The 21,615-nt window shown below is 38.6% G+C and overlaps 1 protein-coding gene across 1 annotated transcript in view; it reads right to left on the bottom strand.

Moving 5' to 3' along the window:
* The window catches only part of SOX6 (SRY-box transcription factor 6), a 294,444-nt gene that overhangs the window by 79,606 nt on the left and 193,223 nt on the right, over positions 1-21,615 (bottom strand). The window contains exon 9 of the mRNA XM_084631143.1: positions 20,415-20,494. Within this exon, the coding sequence (XP_084487269.1) occupies positions 20,415-20,494 (80 nt within the window). The remainder of the gene's footprint in view (positions 1-20,414; positions 20,495-21,615) is intronic.

The following is a 21,615-nucleotide window of genomic DNA, read 5'->3' as shown; positions in this document are numbered from 1 at the left end:
GGTCAGATGGAGTGGAAAAGATAGATTTGAGAAATATTCAGAGCCAGCGAGATTCAGCTGGATACGTGGGAAAGAAGGAAGAAGTGTTTCTAAAAACATATAGGTTTCTACTCTCTTGTACAAGACGATTCACAAAGTAAATGAAAATATCCATTCCTTCCTATGTATTTGTACAGTGCAATATCTCCTAAGGTGTGAGAAGTATTTTGGGGTCTGAACAAAAATAAGAAATTCTAAGCTTGCTGCTTAACTTTAATGTCTTCTCTTAATACAAACATAAATCCTATTTTATATCTACAAAGAATATGTTTGCTACAGTTAAAAACAATAAAACTATAGAGCCTCAATTGAGGAACCTTATTTGTCAGAGTTCTAAATAAACTGTGCAATACTGTAATATCTTATTTACAGAGATGAAAGTTCAGCCTTTGAGACAATGAGTAATTCAGTTTCAGAAGGAAAAAATTCTGTAGGGATGACTGCAAATGCATTATGGCACTTGATGTGGTTGTTTTTTCTTATATAGTGCATTTAGCTGGTAGTGTTGCAGAGCTATAACTCCAGAATTTTCCTCCAGGATGTACACCATACATTCATAATATAACATAATAACTCTCTAATCACAAAGACAGGACTTATAAAGCCTAGCTACAACAGCAACTTCTTCAATACAATACCAGTGCACTGTTCAGCAAAAAAAAAAAAAAATCTCTGATGGACTCATTTTTTTATTATTATTTATTTTTGCCGTGGCATCCAAAAGGTGCTAGGTGCTGTACAGATACAATGAAAGACAGAATCCCTGCTCCAAACAGTGTTATTTCTATTGGAAGGAAAAAATGTGTTGTGCTTAAATCACTCAATTGGGTCTCAGAAAGTATGGGGTCAATTTCCCAGTTCAACCACCTGTGTGACCTTGGGCAATTCACTTAGGGCAAACTTTTCAAAAGCATCTCAGTGATTTAGGAGCCTAAGTCTGATTTTCAAAAGTGTCTTGGGCACTTAGGACTCGAAGTCCCACAATTGAAAAAGGTTACCCATTATCCCTCTGTGCCTCAGTAAAATAGGGATACTCTGTAAAATTGAAATAATACTTCCTATCTTTGTCTGCCTTTTTATTTAGACTGGTAGATTCTTTGGGTCAGGAATGTCTTTTACTCTGGGTATGTACAGTGCCTTGCACAATGGGGCCCTGATCTCAGCTGGGACCTCTCAGCTCTACTGTAATACTATAATTAATAAGAAATGGGAAAGAGGTTAGCTATGTAAACAAAGACTATCACGAGGTTATTTTACTTGTTTGTTTATAACAAGCTGCCTTTGTCTAGAGCAGGGGTCTCAAACACGCGGGCTGCGGGCCACGGGCCATTTTCTGCAGCCCGCCAGCTCCCTGCCTGCCTGTGCTGCCCCCGCGTCGCTCCAGGAAGTGGCCTGCCCCTCGTGCACACTGGGCCGGAGCCGCCCCCCAAACCCCTCCTGCAGCCAAACCCCCTGCCCTGAGCCCCCTGCTGCACCCTGCACCCCTCCTGCACCCCCTCACGGGGCCTCACGGAAGGGGTGGAGTGGAGGCGGGGCCGGGCAGCGGAGTGGGGTGGTCAGTGGTGCGGCCTTCGGGCCAATGTACTTGTCCTCATGTGGCCCTCGTGGTCATTTGAGTTTGAGACCCCTGGTCTAGAGAGATTTGCATAGCGTTTTGTCCCCAAATAAACTAAATACAGAGTCCTTAGAGTCAAAGGTGAGCTTAAGGAAAATGGTATCCAGAGATACAAGCTAGCCCAAGAAACCCATTAGCGCATAACCATGTGACAAACCCAGAGGCAACTCCAAAGGTCCTATGCTACTGCGTGTGGAGTCTGCCAAGGAATCAGATGCTGTCGCTAGAAAAATATCTTCCACAGCTCTGCATCTGCAATCTGCATTCCTTCTGTCGAAAAAGAGGAGGAAAGGCGCATCTATAATTGCTTACACTGATTATTTGATTAAAAAAATCTCAGCGCTTGAAAAAGCAAAGCATTTTTTTGTGTGAAAACATCTCCTAAAAAGAAAGAGAGAAATATGTTTTATTTTAAAAGTACATGTTTTCTTTCATTTTACAGTCCATTTGCACAGATGTTACCTATTAGAACTGTAGATACTATAAATGTGTGTGTTTATATAGTAAGTTAAATATGAGTTAAATATGGTTGTACAGGTGTAAGTGAGAGCAGAATATGGCCCACACTATTTGTACTCTTATAAAACGCACAAGGGATGTAAATGAACAACATTTCGATTCATTAACATATTATTTATTACATTTAGCTCAGAAAATCCCACTAAACCTAAAAATTTGGTTGTGGCTTCACTGAAATACAATTTTAAAATATAAAGTACCAACAAGTACAGGACTTCACTTTAACTCATATGCTTATTATATACAGTAACCAATGAGTATTTGACTTTAATTAGGTGTATAACTGAAGTGGCACTGATTGCAGCACATATATAGAAAGGTGGAGTTGCAGTTAGGAAAAATTTTTAAAATGATAAATGTTAAAACAATAGGTAAGAGCATACTTCAAAGGTTTAATTTGTCTAAAACCTATCAATTTCCTATATCACAGCCATATGCTTCCTTTTAAAAAATATTTCCTTGATTTTCTTTCTTTTGCTGTTTTTGTGGGGAGTTAACCCTACCTACCCCTTTTAATATCTACAGTGGGGACTGAGAGATTGGACCATTCTGATTTTACAGATCCAGCACTGCACAAAGAGTTTGCATGGTGTAGTATATAACTTACTGCTACACCACTTCTCACAATACTGCGCCAAACACCTTTGAAAAAAGGCCTTTAGGTGAAACACAAGCCGACAGCCAATGAATTATTGTGACTAATGTCATCATAACAAAGGCTGTTGCGCAGATTATTAATGAGTTTGCTGGCTAATGTGCTTGCAAATTTATTACAGCCTGCCATTTGCAAACAAACTAACTGCCTTTGTGAGAATACAAATGATACAGGGGGAGGGATAGCTCAGTGGTTTGAGCATTGGCCTGCTAAACCCAGGGTTGTGAGTTCAATCCTTGAGGGGGCCATTTACGCATCTGGGGCAAAAAATTGAGGATTGGTCCTGCTTTGAGCAGGGGGTTGGACAAGATGATCTCCTGAGGTCCCTTCCAACTCTGATATTCTATGATACATTTCATGTTCATGGATGGAATCTTCTCCTATGTTTCTATTTGTGCACCTTCTCTGAACACAACAGTTTACTGAAGTCTCAATTGGAAAAATTGCCATCTACTGGATTAAGAGGTTAATGAATACTAGTTATTCATATTCATGCACTTTTTTCTTTTCTATAGATACCAGTAGGGTTGGGTGTGTTTTAATCTTTGTGACTGCTACTCAACATATGGCATAGGAACAGTCTCCTATGGTTCTCAAAGTTATTCAATGCATGGCTTCTTAGGAGAACATATAAATCTAATTTACTATTTCCATCAAGCTGCAATGCAACATGTACTTAGACCTCACTACCATTCCACCAGCTTTTTTTACCGACTACATTCCCTTTACTACTCTGAACAAAAAATACCCTCAGAGCTTCCAAACCCCTGCTGCGGACAATGGTCAACCTGTATTAAATTAAAACAAAAATGTAAATATTTTAGATATTGTAGTTTCTATTGTTTTAATACTGCAGAGTCAATGTCCCCTCATGTAAAATAACAGCTTTACTTTGTTAAAAGGACCTGACTTTAAGTGGACCATGGAATATTTAGGTCTCTTTGTAGTCCTTTGAAGGAGTTATCTTATGTTTTTATGCCCATCATAGGTCAAAGGTTCAAATCAGCACTTCTTTCTGTCACTCCTTATATATTTTACTATAATTTACAGCTCAGCAAGAGGACTCATAAAACAAAAGTGTCTATTTTACTTCAGCAACTAATTGTAGCTAATCAAAGCTTTCCAGCAAAACAACCCAGCATGAAACTCTGCATGGAAAATATGCAGAGAACAAAGCATTTTGTCAAATAACACATCTCATGATGTAAACACATAAGTCTCTTATAGGAAATTTTATCACTTCCACATTATCGGCACACAAAAGAAGCATTCTTGTCGCAGTCCTGGTGCGACTGTGGAGCCATCGTCATTGGAAACAAGAGCCTGATTAGGTTCCCACACAGATATGAATAGGCTTTCCTTTTTTAGTGTAATGCTGCCTTTCTTATTTCTTAAACAGACTGGTAATTGTGACCAGAAAGACACTGAATTGTGTTTGGACGACATTTGTTTCTTCATATTTTTTTTTTTAGCTACACAGTGACACCAATTATTCCATATGGTTGTCCTCTTCTGGAAAGTCTGAGTTAATCCACAGCTGTGAAGATGAAGAAGGACTCAGCAGGCTCAAACTCTGTCGGATCTCTTGTCTGCTAATAAAGTCCACAGCCTGCTGGACAGATGTTTAAGAGGATCTGTTAAATAAGTCAGAGACAAAGATCCTGACCTCTACTGGGGAAAATTTTATTATTCCGGAAAGGGGCATAATTGCAACACATTAACAATTAGCTGCACCCTATCTATTCTTTATGGTTTTTGATTTCTTGCCTCGGCTTTTGGAAGAAACAGACTACTGCTACTTGTTCAGAGAACCGTAATATAATGGGGCCTGATGCAAATATTAGTGACTGAATTATCACATTGCCAGGCATTCTGAAGAAATGATATAATTCTTTGTCTTTGATTCATTCTTGAATACTCTGACTCACATATTTTGTATCATTGCAATATATATGTATGGTTTCATTTGTCACAGTATGTATTTCTACTGAAAGAGCCCTAATTAATAATGCCAGCTACAGTGCATCAATTTTAAAGTTTAGTGTAATGGGAAATGTAAACTAAAGATCAAATTAGCATTTGACTAATTTTTCTTTAAATGGTATTAACATTGCTTGTATTTAAATTAAGGCAGTTACAGCAAATATACTTCTGTCCAAAAACTACAGCTGCTGTGATGGAATATAATGTGGAGTGAAACACTAGTAGGCATTCTGCAATAATATCCATTTATTTAAGTACCAATTAACTTCTGACTGTCTGTCCCTGTGCTCCTCACCACGGCATGGCAGAGCATAGGCACCAAAGCCCAAAGCCCACTCTGATTATACTGGTGTAAATTTAGAGTAACTCCACTGAATTCAAATGTAATTGCAGTGTAACTGAGAGCTGAATTTGCCTCCAGGCATGTGTGCACCAAGGTGCTCTTAAGATCATTTCCATTTTGTTGGGGTTTCTATTGTACATCTTATTCTTTTGACCTCTTCCTGCTTTGAAGGAATGCTGCAGAAACTGCCCTACATGCATAAGTACAGAGAGCTCTCACTTGAGCATCATTTCTGGGACTTAAACTCCTTAAGTACCAAATGACTTTGGAATGATTATATTATGACAATTAAATACAATCTCTTAGAAACTGCCTGTTCACAACCAGTTTACGGTAAACTCTGAGAGCAAAGCCAAGAAAGCGTACTTAGCGCTCATATAAACTATCAATAGCTGCCAGTGGCTAAGACAATCAACACAATTAGGCAACTGGCAGTTGCCTCCTTAATACTGTATTTGTTTCCCCTTAGAGAAGTAAAACAGTTGGTTTATTAGCTTTACTGCACCTCAACAAATTTCTAGAGTATGTCACCCCATCACCTTATAAGACTGCTTGATATATTTAATGAAACAGCATCAAAATAGCAATACAAAGATTTACTTCCTGCAAAATAAGATGTATACTTAAATGTATACTTAAAATTTAAAACAGCCGAAGTTCAAACAGCACAATTAGTGCTCTCCTACCACTCGAGAGTATAAATAATGTTGACTCTACTGAAAGAGAATAACTATTCAAGTCACAAGTGCCCAAGTCTGTGATATTTAAATCAGATTTCCCTTTTCTTCTGATGTGACTGAGTCAAAGATCTAACCTTGTAATATGTAGGTACTGCCCCTAAGGTCCCCAGAGAAAAAACTACATTTCTGCCATGTCAGGAAAGAACAAAGGGCAGGCCAAAAGCTGACCGGGGAAACAAAGTAACAGCTAGGAAAAAAGCCTTTCTGCCCTGCCCAGACTCTGAGGAGCAATTCCCCTGTGAAGCCACTGATGGAGGGTGAGGCAAAAAAAACTCACTGACTTGCGGCTGTGTCTCACCTCATTTCACTCATTTTTTTTTTCAAACAGACTGAATGTTGCTCTGCCGAGAATATGATGCTAAGCCACTTTTCCTGTAGAGTTTTTAAACTGGGCCTCTGAGAAAGGGTTTGATACAATTCAATGACTGAAGTAATACCTTTGTCCATCTGAGCATTAAATGGCCCATTGAAATACAGCTTAGTTAGAAAGAATTTCAGTAAATGGTACTTTCTAATTTATTTTTTCCCTCTCCCAACAGATTACAGCCTGGCTCTGAAAATGCAGCTCAGCCACTTTTCGTTGCCCCTCAGGTCAGCCCTTTAGCCACTGTTAATTAAATATGACCCCCCTTACAATACTAGAGGTTAAACGAGAGCAACAAATTGTTCCTCAGTATATTACCTGATGTGCTACAAAAAGCTGTATTCTGTTTATGGGCCCTGTTTTAAATAGTCTTAACAATGAAAATAATATTAGGAGAAGAAAGACCATGCAACTGCTCTTTTCTCTGGCAGCTAGTAATCACAAAACATTAAACACCTATTTCCATGCAATACACCATGCCCATTGTGTTTAAATAACACACATCATAAAGGAAAGTGCTGCAGCAGACAGTTCAGCTTCTAGGAGCACATGCAGCACAAATTTTCAACTTGATAAAGTGACACTATAAATAATCAATGCATAAGTCAGACAGCTTCCATATCTAATATTCTTCCCTGCAGCTATTAGAAGTTTACACTTTTTGTCTCTGGGAGGCATGAACATTATTTCATGTCATGAGTCATATTTTGCTGTGTGTTCCATACAATTTGAGTATACCATGAAGTTGGAAAGTAGCTGAAATTGTCTTTTTCATCCTAATGTTTTTAAATGAGAAAAGCAGGTTTTTCTGGAAGCTGTTTGTTTACTGCTTTGTAGAAAGTTGACTAAAGTATCCATAGCTATTTGAATATTACATTATTTGAAAGAAAGCTTTTTAACACATGGTAATTAGTCTTGTCTCTATGAGCATGACTCTACTGTAAATACTCCTCCTTGACTATCCTTTTGTCCCAAGATTCCTTGGAAGAAAGCAACCAAGCGATAATTCAGCATTATTGCTGCTTCAGTGCACTAATCGCTTAAAGAGCAGCTAAGACCCTATGCTCACTGCCACAAGGCTCCTACAGCCTCCTGGCCTAAGGCAGGCTTTGTGACCCAGCAGCATCCAGATGTCAAGAGGAATATCCAGGTCCTAATGCAGCATGCCGTTCCTTTCCAGTATGGTCTAAACATCTGTTTCATCTGCTGCCATACAACCTGCTGAATACACTGAGACGGCAGTCTGAATTAGGGAATAGAAATAGAGTGGAACTGAAATACTGAAATTGCCCAGCTCCGTGTGGGTTTCACTAAAATACCTGCAGGTAATGTAAATGCTTGGTACCCAAAAACCTGGGTTTGACTATTCACTATACCAACTGTAATAACCTGGAAAAAATCCTAGCCAAATAGTAGAGGGGGGGAAACACGAGAGAGTGAGCAAGCCTTTACATACTGTAAATTCCACAGTGGTCACCGCTTTTTCTCATAGTGAGCAAATGTCATAACGCCTTGATTAACTTGCCTTGTTAATTTTCCCTTCTTTGATGGTGTGAACAGAGCGGGGGAAAGCCACAGGTATACACAGTATGTAAATTGGTTGTGAAGGTTATGATTACTGCTCTGTATCCAAAATACATAAAAGCTAAGGTTAACACATGCTTCTATTAGGTATTTATGATTCCTTGCAGATAATGGCTCAAGAGTTTTAAATATCACTGAGCATCTTTTTATCTAAAAGATAATAATTAAAATAGAAAGATGATCATGGGACATGACAAAAGGAACGAGCATTTTAGGTGATCTGTCTCAGCCCTTCCACTAACTCAGGGAGTTGCACAAAATGAGTGCACCACAACTAAGGTGGGTCAGAGTTTGTCTGGGGCTTACCAGGGAAGGACAGCTCTGCTTTATGGTGGGGGGAGGGAGAGGGAGAGAGGACAGAAACTGCTGTAGAAAAGGTGCTCGGTGGCCAGCTTTGAAGCAATGACTCACCCCCGCCACCCCAGGAATGTGAGGTGCAAAGGGCATAAAGGTACGAAACCTGGTTGGGGCAAGTCTCTTTGTTCCACACAGCGAGTAAGCCAGCACCCATCCTCCCTCCCCTAGTGGAGGCAAATGGCAGGATGGGTTAGGACCTGCTGTGGGCATTATGCTAGTCACTCCTTTTAAATGGGGACTGGGAAGGAATTTTTCCCGCACTACCTGAACTGGCTTCGGTGCAGTGAGGTTTTTTCGCCTTCCCCACAGCGGGTGTGAGGGAGGACCTTTCCTGGTGAGAAGAAAAGGTGGTAGGCCACATGCCGCAACTTATTTTGTAAGGTTGGGTGGATGTCCAGTGCAGGTACTCCATAGGGAAGGCAGCCAGTGACCAGATAAATGGTCAGGTAAAGGACTTAAAAGGAGGTACTGGATAAAGGAACAGAATGGGGAAGGGGGTTGGGGACTCCCCTGATTGGTACGGCAGGGAGCCAAACCCTCCCCCGCCCCTTCTCATAGCCCTCCTTAACCCTCTTACGAGGGTGGTGGATGGTAAGGTACAAGCCAAGCCATAGGTCAGCTGGGGGACCTGGATGGAAACAAAAGGGGGGGAGTGAAGCCCCAGAGAATTGATTTGAATAAGCATGGATTAAATAAAGAGGGCCTGGTGGAAGCCCCGGAGAATTGATTTGAATAAGCATGGATTTGCCTGCACTGTACACTTTATCTGCCAGGTAGTCCCAGACACCTATATATTAAAGTTGCGGCCCAATTAAAATCCATTGCAAGTGTCTCCGGTCCTTCTTGTGATGTACCCAGACAATGGCAATAAAGTCCTTCCTAAGCACAAAGGTTTGTATTCCTTCAAATAATGCTGTAATTACAATGCTGATTCATAGCTACGTCACAGCTCTCGTAGACTATTATTTACGTTGCACAGGGATGAACAAGATGACTTATTTCTGATTTAGGTGACCCTATCAGACAGCACAATATATCACAAAATTTGGGATGGAGCAGTCAATCTCTAAGTCCTGCAAAATCTTACATAGTAGCTCTGACACTATTGCATACAACCATTATACATTTGGTACAGTAATGTCTAAATAAATCAACAGTTCTGGTACTGTGGAACCTAGTAGTCTATAGAGCAGCTTCTGTCTCAGTACTGAGACAGAATGCTGGCTGGCAGTTGTAGCTTATTCCAGGACTTTTAGGATTTCCAGAGACTTGTTTTGTTAACCAATTAATCTAAAAAGTTGAAAACTAATTTCTACACCTTCCATGGATGCTCCATGGATGTCTTTTTTAGATTTTTTGTTTGTTTTTGTTTTTAGTGTCAATTCAACATGAGCAAAATTGCGGACAACTCCAAAGTTGGAGGGGTAGCAGACACATAGAAGAGCAGAATGAAAGTGCCCCGGGGAAATTACAGCAGTGGCAGCTGCAAACTATGAGGTGGGATTTGTGATACGCAGTAATTCTACATCCAAGGAAAGGAACCAAGGATGTACAGTAAGCTGACAAATTGATTGTAATTATGAAGCTTTGTATTTCATAATTTAATGGATTTTCATACTTTTGCCTGTAATACAAAATGTACATAGGATTGGATGATTCAGGGGATTGGTAGTGGGGTATGGTTACTAGTTTGATTCTAGCTCATGTAAGTAATGACTAAAAACTGGTATCGTCTGATGGCTATACAGTGGCCTATGTGAAATGAATTAGAAGGGACCTGAGAACTGCATTACTTTCCTAACCCAAAAGGTGAAGTTATCAAGTCAGGAGTAAAACACGTGCCTGTTATGGAGAAGGATGTGCAACTGCTGCGTGTTTCATGGATATTTCTAGACCTGCCAACCTGGCACCAAAATCAGGGAGAAAACAAAAAAAGTGCAGTAACAGACAAAAGCAATAGAAAGCTGTACATATAAAAACTGAACAGCACAAATATCTTCTGGATATATATATACGTGAGGCTCTGAATCAGGTTTGGGAGAAAGGTGTAGAATACATAGCTGGCCTCTCAGAATGAGCAGATAGCACACACAACTATTGCTTACATCAATATTTCCTACAACTGTGTCGACAGAAAAAATTAGTCATTTATTTACTAATGATGCTGAGAGGCAAAACTGATATAATTAAACTTCTACAGGCTCCCATGAGAAAACAAGAAGTCACTACTCCTACAAGTGGATGAGAATCAGGGAAGAGAAAGAGTCCCAGTTAAATTACCTCACTTCTAAGCCCATGTGGTGGTGTCTCCATCTTGTGAGAAGACTCTGAAAGTCACAATTAAGAGGTATGTTTTCAAAGTGCAATTTGCAGGTTTAAGCTATATAACTTATCTACTACGGAAGAGCCACAGAGAGTTCACACTGTAGTTCACAGCCATGGCATTATTTTCACTAGCAAAACTGGAAGATGACAACTAGGGATATAATAAATATCTACTGGCTCTACTGATCAGGAGAAGCTTTATCACTCAGCTGGGGCACATCTGGGAAAAAAGTCATTCAGGTGCATCTCTAGCATCCCATTCAATTAACATATCATTAAAAAATGGTTTTGTCCCCTCTCAGCATGCTGTGTTCCCTGATAAGTCAATATATTTTCAACATAGATTTAAATGCAAAAAACAGTAAAATGTCTTCTTTGTGAACCATAAAACAGCCCTAGTTAAAAGCTATTTTTAAACTTTTAAAATAATTACATTATGGGCCATTTGCAGATCTCTCATACAAATTTCTTACTGTATATTTAGAACTTACATGCACTTTCAAACAAATTATTTGTTTTAAATAATTTTAAAAATTAAGAGCAAAATGGGCCTCTACAATTACCCCTGCAATTGTGTGTGTATAAATTCCACAGTTGCACATCAAAATCAAGTAACTGTAAACCCAGTTACGAGTGTTGTGTATGAATGCATCTTTGACCTGCAAATGAAGAATTTACAAAGGCAGACTCTGTGGGGCCTGTTTCAAAATGTGGTCTGAAATTTCCTCTGTGTGTTCTCTTCAGTATTACTCTGCTATTTTTTACCCAAATTTTTCTTTCTATGAACACAGGAATTCACACACCAGCTCAGACCACTGGTCCACCTAGTCTAGTATCTTTCCTCTGACAGTGGCCAGTCAGAGGACAATGCAAGAAATCTGGTAGTGGATAATTATGGAATAATCTGTCCACTCCAGTTAGTTAGTAGTTGGTTTACTCCCTGAAGTACATATCCCATTTTTATTCTATCTAATATAACTGAAGGTGTTCTCATTATCCACATGTGTAGTCTTTTTGTAATCCTCCCAAGCACTGATATCTTGACTCAATATCTTGTGGCAATGAGTTCCAAAGTCTAATATTACACCGTGAAAAAGTATTTCCTTTTATCCATTTTTAATTTGTTGTCTTTTGATTTCATTAATGTCCCCTTATTCTCACATTATGGGAAAGCTCAAACAGAAGAGCTCAATTTTACCTTTACTACACCATTATTCATACACCTTTCTGACATCTCTATCTAAATGTAACAGTCCAACTATGTTCAGTCTCTCCTCATATAGCAGTCTCTCTGTGTCATTTTGGTCATCCATCTATAAACACTTTCTATTTCTTCTATATCTCTTTTGAGGTGGATAACTAGAACTGCATACTGTATCACAGGTGAAAACATGCCATTGATTCACATAGTGGTATTATGATACTTCCAGTATTATTTTTATCCTATTCTTTATACTTTTTAACACCTTGTTTGCTTTTTGACCACTGCTGTACAGGTAGCAGAGGTTTTCATTATGTAGCCCAACTTTTTCCTGAGTGGTTATAGTTAATTTAGAACTCAGCAAGTTGTTCACAATTATTCCTTTCAATGAGCACCACCTTGCTTTTTTCAACATTGAATTTAATCTACCACCATATTACCAGTTCAGCTTAGCTTTGTAAGATCCCTCTGAAGTTCTTCAGTTTTCTCTGGCCTTTACTAATCTGAATAATTGTTGGTTACCTGAATATTTTCCCCCTCACTGTTCAGTCCCAATAAAACTGTAACAAAATTCTAAATATATTAAACAAATCAGATTTGAGGCTGGGACCTCAGGACACCTCACAATTAAGCTTTTTTCCCTGTTTAAAAGTGATAATTTATTTTGATTCTATTTTCTACTCTCTCTCAGCAACTATCCTCCTTTATTGCTTCCAGGAAGTTCTGCAGCTCTACCAATTCATGGTCAGTGTTCCTACTTCTAATATTCTGAAATAATATTTTGTTACTTGTTTTTATGTCTGGCTATTTGCTGTATAAATTCCACGTTAGCCCTCCTAATAGGGAAGTATTTTTAAAACATTGTATTAAGAAAACGTTACAATCAAACACTAACATACTATACTGCAATTACTTATTTAGGACCAGGTTAATATTTAAAGAAACTGGCTAAAGATTCTGGTTTGCTGGCTGGAGACCCCTCCTCTGCTGAGCATCCCAAAAAAGGGTGACAATTTCTAAATACATACCCTATTTTTGATGCTTCTCTTGTCTATGTACTTGATAGGTAAGCTTTTCTGTTCCAAGGGCTGTCTACATTTTACTATGCCGAAATTTCATAGGAGGAGGGGGTCACATTTTTTCCAATAACATGCAATTCAAAGTCTAGCACCTAACAATAAGAAGAAAATTAATGTGCTCTGTTTAAAATGCAGATGTTTTACTGGAGCATTAAGTAAGCAGGTCAAGGGATCTCTAGGAAGCCAATATTTTGTCAGAAAATGAATCTCTTTAATGAATCTCTTTAATAATTTCCATCCAAAACTGTCTAATTTCTACACACAACCACCACATGTGCAAGTATGTTCCCCTTTCCCCAATCGGAGAATCTGGCAGAGGTGAGAGGAAGCAGCTAAGCAAATTCCTGGAGCATCCTAGTGGCAAGTGCCCAGTGCAGGTAATCGTTCAGTAGGGGTCTGGTTCCCTGATAAACCAGAATTGGAAGCAGATTAGGAGACGGCACCTGCTAAATTAGGTGGGGAATGGGGTTGGGGTTCCTAATGACTGGAACAGGGAGGATACAATCCTCTCTTCCTTTCCCTCTTAGCCCTCAGATAAGGGAGGACAGTGGGGTCTCAGCAATGGTACTGAGACCTAGCCAACAGAGTAGGGGGCTGATCGCATCCCTCCCCCACGTTGAATGGATTACAAAGAAGGGATGGGCTGCACTGGATGAGTTATTACAATATAATTCCCAGATGTGTTACTTTATAAAGTTGTAAACCACATTTCTGATGTCTTGTCTTCCTTTCATCCTGAAGTGTATGGGACAAATCATTTAGCTTCTCTACAATACCCTTATCCTCCTGTAGTGATCCCTTTATTCCCAGGAACTCCAGCAGCCCTACCAATTCTCTCCCAAGTGATCCCTTTACTCCCAGGAAGTCCAACAGCCCTACCAATTTCACACTCCTGCTTCTAATAGTCTTAAATAATTTCTTTTTTATTTGTTTTTACATCTGCCTATTTGTAGTTCAAATGGATGTTAGCCCTCCTAATTTCCATATTACATAACACCTGTCAGCACAGTCTCTGCTCCATTCTATTTGTGTCACTGGGATTGGGGTTTTGGTTTTGCGAAGGATTCCTTTTTGTCTTGAATAACTCTTTGAATGTTGCCACTTAGCCATGCTTGTTTTTTCCTTGACTTCCTGCACACTTTTTTTGTTTTGAGTTATATGCATACCTTCTGTGAATGCTATGGAATGCTTATGTAGCCTTCAAGCTGAGTCTATGAATGGACAGATGATTCCAATACTTCTTGTGAGACATAAACTCAAGAGTTAGTACAGTTAATATGGTTATCTAATTTTTCAGCCATGCTGATTCTAAAAACATTACTCGCCAAACAAATACACCACATCTTAGACCATCAGAATGGGAGGAACAAAAATATTCACATCTCATCATTTTAAGAGGCTTGCCCCAATGACCCTGATAACTGATTTCTAGAATATTTTCTTGTTTTCTTTTAGCTATGAATTGTCTTTTAGTTTTTGTCTAAACTGGGCTACTTGTAGGAAATGCTTCCTTTGTTTATTCAAAGACCACCCAAAGAAAACAAATGATTTTAACTTCCCAGTCTATGAAACTTTAAGAAATGTTTTCTGTCTTTTTCCATTTTTTTAAATGACTTCCTCTTCTAGATGTTACCATATTTATAACTTTTACTTCAGAGGAAAACTGAGTTATTCATATTACTACTACTCTAACAATTAGCCAGCAAGGGGATGGAGATATGGCAGAGGAATGTCTGTACATGTACAGTGCCCTACTGTATTTACTATCTCCACACAGAACTGCCTTTGTTGCATTGTTCTCCATACTTATGGATCTATAAGTACATTAAAAACTATAACCATTTGGATATGTGAACAACCTTGTACTGAAAATCCTTTTCTGCGTGTAACCTATAGTTCACATTAAAAAGTTTGCTATAAGGCTGTCAGAAATGTAATGAACTTCCAGAAATACACTTCACAGCCAATTCCCAAAAGGTATATACCATATACATGTCGAAAAAGCTTGGAGGGATGCAACTGCCAGCTCTGAGTGGGTTTCATAGCTAGCATGCTCCCCAAAGACACATCACAATTAAAATAAAGTTTTTAAAATTGTGCCAGCCCTCTCATGAAATATCATAGCACTGGTCTATAGGGGACTATTGGTCAGTGTAGCAGTAGCTTATTTGCTTCTTCTGACTGGCTTTGGAGTGGATACACACTGCTGGCATATGTCTTAATAGCCACTGAAAAACAGCTTTTAAAAGTACTTTTGCTTGTGATCAGAGGAAGCCAGTTGTTAGGCTGCATAAACTTTCTGTTCAGATTGAAACACTCAATCTTCCATGTTCACATGGGTTTGAATTTTCATCCAACCTATCCACATTAAAACAAGAGCTGCAGTAAACAGTCTGATATCCAAACTCTATACATATGCGCTTCCTGATGATGAGTGAATTTAAATATTTGTCATTTAGTCTCTTAATACTGTGCCACATCTCATTCTCCCCTCCTGCGCTCTTCTTCATAAAGAGATGAAATCTACACTGCCAAGGTGCAAAGAAATTCAAACTCACCAAAGATGGAAATTAAAGCTGGAGATCAGAAAGAATGAGAGAAAACATAGGGAGCAGGGTCAAGGGATTAAGTATCCAGCCCCAAAAAACCCCAAACTGTGCAAGGAGAAAGTGAAACAGCAACTCACTGACATCATTTTCATTGATACCCTTTCATTACCATTGATATAATTAAACTTGATAACAGAGATATTACACACACGTGCTCACGCACCCATTGAGAAAGAAGAAGAGAACATGTATAAATATTCTTTTAATTTTAATTAAATTTGTCTAATTGTTGCAGGCTTGGCAAGCTTTTAATTTTATTTTTGTATTAAAGAGCTTGCTTGCTCTCTCAAAGCTGCATTAAAACCTCTCTTTCTTTCTTTTTGAGCTTTTTGCCCCACAATTTCTATGAAATAAAATAACACAACAAAAATATTTAAATGACTATTTCCACAAACCTAAATTTGCCATTCCCTTAATTTAGGCCACTACTCACAGTATCATAATAAGAAGCATTCTGTTAATATATGCCCACCCAGAGCTCAGTAGTCTTTGAGTGCTAGATAAAATCATTCTACGAGGCTAATGAAGACAGAAGCTCTGCCTGTAACAATATTAAGTTTGTTTTCTCTAGTGATTCGAAGAGGTAAGCAATCTGTCAGTAATACATTGAGTGAAATTACTTGTCTTGTAGGAATTCCCGCTGACAGTCACTCACTCACAGTGCTGACCCAAACACCTACCTGCTGACAAACAAATTACAGTGTCTACCTTTGAAAAGGTAACTGGCTGATTTTAATTTTGATTGGTCTCACTGAATCTCTTTCGTGTTTACCCAATTCCCATTCTTCGTTGGGTTAAAAAAGAAAGGAAAATCCAATGGTTTTTGCATTTGAAAAAATTATTATTGCCTACATCCGAGAATGTTATGTCAGATAAAACTGCTAAAGTGTGTCTAGCCAACATTAAGAGTGGCAGCTCTGCCAGTGACTGACTGGGTGAGTGAACACATTACCGAGACAGCATTGTAGGAATTAATTTTCTTCAATAAAGAGATTTTTAAGGCTCATATATTTCACAATCTAAACATATGTCACTGTTTCATAAACAAAATAAATGGATTAAAATAATACATTACCAATATGCTGACACATGGAGATATTTTAATTAGAAATATTTACGCTGTGTGATATTTAACTGCTATATTTGCTGAAGAGGAGCATGCATCATTTAATAAGAAGACATAAGGCAGGTATATCACTTTACATGATGTGGTAACAGAGTGGGACCAAATCACCTTCTGTCAATGCTAAGACCATCTGACCACATTAGCCTCAATAAAAAATTGCTTTAAGGTTACAACATATAGAGGAAACTTCATAAAGAGAGGCAGTCCACTAAAACAACTTTTTCATTGAAATAATAAGTCACTAAGACTCTAGTTCAAGAGAATAATATTTCTTCATAAACAGCCACATTTAACGTCTTAGCTATTTAAAGTCTATATTTACATGACTGTCGCATTACATTGGCCTCTTTCCTGCACATTCTTCTTGACTTACTTTAAGGACCAGCACTAAAATAGCTGAGGAAAGCAAATGTCAACTGTGTTCTGAAATTTATATGTGTGAGAGAATTGGTATAAGTAGAAATGTAATATATTGTTTACTGTACTGAGTGCCCTCTGTTCTCTAGAGGTCAAAAGCACTGTAACCTCAGAGTTACAGTTTCTGATTGTTCCCAGGGTTAAATACATTATCAAAATTAATGGTTCAAACCCCTCAACCTTCAGATATATGAGTATTCATGCCTCCATCTGCTGAACTGTTCAACTAAAAATAGCATTCTTTGGCCTTCACTCTACTAATATTGTGCCCCTGAGGCACACTGTGCAATGCTTCAGCAGTGCATTGGATCTGCACCCAGCGGTGTAACAAAAGGTCATTTACTTTGTCTGCAATTAGGAAGAAAGATAAAAGAGGAAGAATAGAAATAGACAAATGTGTATTTGTTTACAATTTTAAAACTCTTTCTCTTTACTTGATTATAAAACCTTCAGGCTTCCAGAACACAGCTGCAACCATAGTTAAGACTTGCCAAGGCTCATTAATGTTATAAGTGATAAACTTTGAAGGACAAATTACACAACTAGATCAGGAGAAAAAGTTATGAACCATAGGTTTTATGGAGCTCACTTTGTTTAGGAATAACTCCAGCTAACATAATTGTAATGCTTCATTACTATCAACAGTTTATCAGAAATTGTTGACAGAGTTGCGACATTTCCTTCTTTACCATATAAACTGCTTTGTAGAAATACCCAAAAATGAAAGCAGATTTTTAAACAATAAAGAACATGCTGTAACATTTTTCCTCTTTTTGGGGGGACTTTGCACAAGATTTAATGCAGTCAGGTCTGCTGGGACAGCTGAGTTGTGTGTCAACTAAGCTGATACAAGATTTCCTAGTAATAGGACTGCCAGGACTGCTGTGAAAGCTTGCACATGAGCCTACAGGAGATTTTGATTAAATGAGTGCAAACTTTTAAAAAGTAGAAAGAAAAAATCAAGGCGGCAAGAAAGAAGAGGGATTAAGATAAGGATATGAAAAGAAGCAGTGAGGAGAAATGATTTGCAAGTTTCATCACTCTCACTAATTAGAGCAACAGGCATGTGTTGTACAGATTCACCAGCAATGGTACACAACCACTATGCATACCTGCCACATGTATGTGGTACTGTATTTGCAAACTACCCAGCAGAAGGCAGATTTGGGTGGATTCATTCACATATGCTTGAAGCTGAAAAGGTGAACATAAACACCTTGAAATTGTGCAACACAGATTGCCATGAATACATCAGTCCAGCGCTCTGCTCGCTGTACTGACTCCCCACTGAATACACACCAGTCCCAAGTCTCCGCCATGATATTTAGAACTCTCCATAGCTACATCTACACCTGAGTTTTAAAGAGTTTTTTATTTTTTTATTTTATTTTACAATGAGATAGCTAAGGTTGTAAAAACGTAGTGTATATAGGGCAAGGTGTAGCTTTACTTCAGTGTAACTGTTCACGGTGAACCTTTTTTGCTAGTGTACGTCTGGCCCATAGGATTGGTCCTAGTTACCTGAGAGATCTCTTGTGCCCCTGAAGGTGGGTCACTTGTGGTGGCGTGTAGAGTTCAGACCTGCACACCCAGCTAGCACAGGTATAAATAATGGGGTAGACGGTGAGACACTGGGCTTGTCTTCATTACAGTTTTTGAACAGGATAAGCCACAAATGTGTGTAATCTGGAACAAGTATATGAGGAGGATCTGCACTAGCCTTTACAAATGTTTTAATTACCTTGAGTTAATTGGCAATCAATTAATCCATTGTTACAACACAGGCCTTCTGTGTGAAGTAGCTGCTATTATTATGTGATGTGGCTGGAGAGTTCAAAGGTTTACATTTATAGCAATGAAGTGCTCTGAATGCTGGTCAGAACAGAGAGCTACCTGCTGTATCTAGGAGCAGGCTCTAGTTTGTGAATGTAAAATTAAAAATAAAAGCACTTGTTTCACACAAACTCTCCTTGCACTAAACACCAGTTATTCTACATTTTGTACTTGTGCATTTGATTTTTCCTTCCTAATACAGTCCTTGTCTTTACTGAATGTTGCCTTGGTGATTTCAGACCAATTCTCCAATTTATCAAGGTCCTTTTGAATTCTAATCCTGTCCTCCAAAATGCTACCAACCCCGCTCAGCTTGGTGTCATCTGCTAATTTTATAAACATACTCTGCATTTTCAAAGTCATTTGTGAAAATATTGAATAGTACCAAGCCAGTACCCTGTGGGACACTACTAGATATATCCTCCCAATTTGACAGTGAACCATTGATAACTACTCTTTGAGATGACAGGTTTCAGAGTAACAGCCGTGTTAGTCTGTATTCACAAAAAGAAAAGGAGTACTTGTGGCACCTTAGAGACTAACCAATTTATTTGAGCATAAGCTTTCGTGAGCTACAGCTCACTTCATTGGATGATTCATTGCATCCGATGAAGTGAGCTGTAGCTCACGAAAGCTTATGCTCAAATAAATTGGTTAGTCTCTAAGGTGCCACAAGTACTCCTTTTCTCTTTGAGATGAGTTTCTCAAACAGCTGTACGCCCACTTTATATACACCACATTTCCCAAGTTTGCTTATAAGAATGTCATGTGGAATTGTGTCAAAAACTGTCTTAAGATCAAGATAAATCATGTCTACCACTTCCTCTCTATCCTTTTGGGTTGGTTCGGCATGATTTGTTCTTGACATATCCATGTTGGCGATCATTTATCAAGTGATCATACTCTTAGGTGATTGTTTAATAAATTGTTCCAGTATCTTTCCAGGTATCCAAGTTAGGCTGACTTGTCTATAATTGCCTGGCTTCTCTTTGTTCCTGTTTTTAAAGGCTAATAATTTGGTGTGCAAATCATTTTCACATGACATTTACTTCCATATATGGTGAAAACAAATAAATGACCTAGCCAGGGACCAAACCCAGAACCCTCACTGCCCCAGCATCTGAGCAGCTTAATGCATGGAAAGGTTGAGATTACATAACTACGGAAGCTGAGAGTTAGCAATTTATGAAACAGTTGTCACCATACTGTTTGAGAGAAAAAGCAACTGAAAGAAAAAGTAAAAAGAAACAACAAAGCATATTTTTCTGACATACACAATGCCCCAGCTATAGCTCATGTAGCGTACTTAGAGGGAGAGAGTCAGAGGAAAATAAAGTTGGAAAAGATCTCTGAACATATCTCCTGACAACTGGTCATATAATTAAAAAAAATTATTCATTCAGTTGACATACAACACACAGTACAAAGTCATAATGTTGTCTTTCTTTCACAGCATTCTGTTATATTTTCAGTGTGGTAAGTATATAAGGTGTTAATTCTTCTGGGCTATGCTTAAAAAATTATTTAACATTCAGACTATTATTTAGCATACAGCTGGTTAGTGGTTAGCAGTTTTCTTCTAAAGTGTTGGCTTCTGTCCCACATTTTTTTGTTCTGGCACATACCTGGAGCTGTAAAGGGCTGAGTCCAGAAGCAGCAGCAGCTGCCATTGTTGATGGAATGAACTGCACAGGGTAGTTATCACCTGTCGAGGAGAACAATGCATACAGGTTTAGACAATGAGCAGAGAATAGCAGCAGGCAAGTGCAAACATGGACCTCGCATTGCCTGTGCTCCACAACGCTGCTCTAAGCCCTACAACACTCCTCTAAGCCCAAACATCTGCAAAAACAAAAGGTTTAGCTGGGCACAGACTTGCAGTGCTACCTTGGAACTTTTTGTTACCAGATAGCTGGTAGGCAAACTGGCAAAACATAAATGTGACGCTCATGTTTTTTATTAAAAGGAGTAAATGTGCAATTCAAGCATGTACACTCTATTACATATCATAAAACATATCCGTACTTATGATAAAGTTTAATGACTTTCAAAAATACTGATTGAATTATATAATATGGTCTAGATCTTGGAGCTAGGGCCCAATCCTGAGATCTACTGAGTACCCTCTAAAGATAATGGCAGATGCAGTTGTACAGAACCTCTGGGGATCAGGCCTTACAGTTTTTGTGTTCTGTTCCCTGCTCTGTCATTTACTCAATGCGTGACAAGTTCTGGAACTTCTCTGTGACCTAAGATTTCTCATCTCTAAAATGAGGGTGGCAATTCCTCCTCATTTCAAAGGGCTGCTGTGAGGATTAACCGGTATTGGTAAAGTGCTTTGAGATGCCCATATGAAAGGTATTTTAATCATAGCAGATTTTTTTATTGAAAAGATTATATGAAAACTTCACAGCTTGTGAACAGCACAAAAACTTAATTTCTACATAGCATTTTAGATCTCAACACAGGAAGGTGCTGATTACCCTCCATTTCTGAGAGCTTAAGGAACTCAGCATCCTTAGATAACTTAAATAATTGTTCATTTCAATTATGATTAATATGCTGAAAAATAAGATATGTTGTCTATCTGAAATGAGCGCTGCAACTTTGCGTATCATAACAGTCTATAGGAATTCCCACTTCAAGACACTGCAATGATCCCTGTCATACAGTAACATTAACATGCTTAGTTGAATGTGTTAGTCTCTAAGGAGCCACAAGGACTCCTCGTTCTTTTTGCGAATACAGACTAACACGGCTGCTACTCTGAAACCATGCTTAGTCAATGTAAAGGATGAAGGAATGCTGGCAAAGAAAATAGTTTAG

This window comes from Lepidochelys olivacea (genome assembly GCF_965140295.1).
Source record: "Lepidochelys olivacea isolate rLepOli2 genome assembly, chromosome: 6".
NCBI lineage: Eukaryota > Metazoa > Chordata > Testudines > Cheloniidae > Lepidochelys > Lepidochelys olivacea.
The sequence above is the reverse complement of the archived record's forward strand: the minus strand, read 5'-3'. Positions and strand labels throughout refer to the sequence as shown.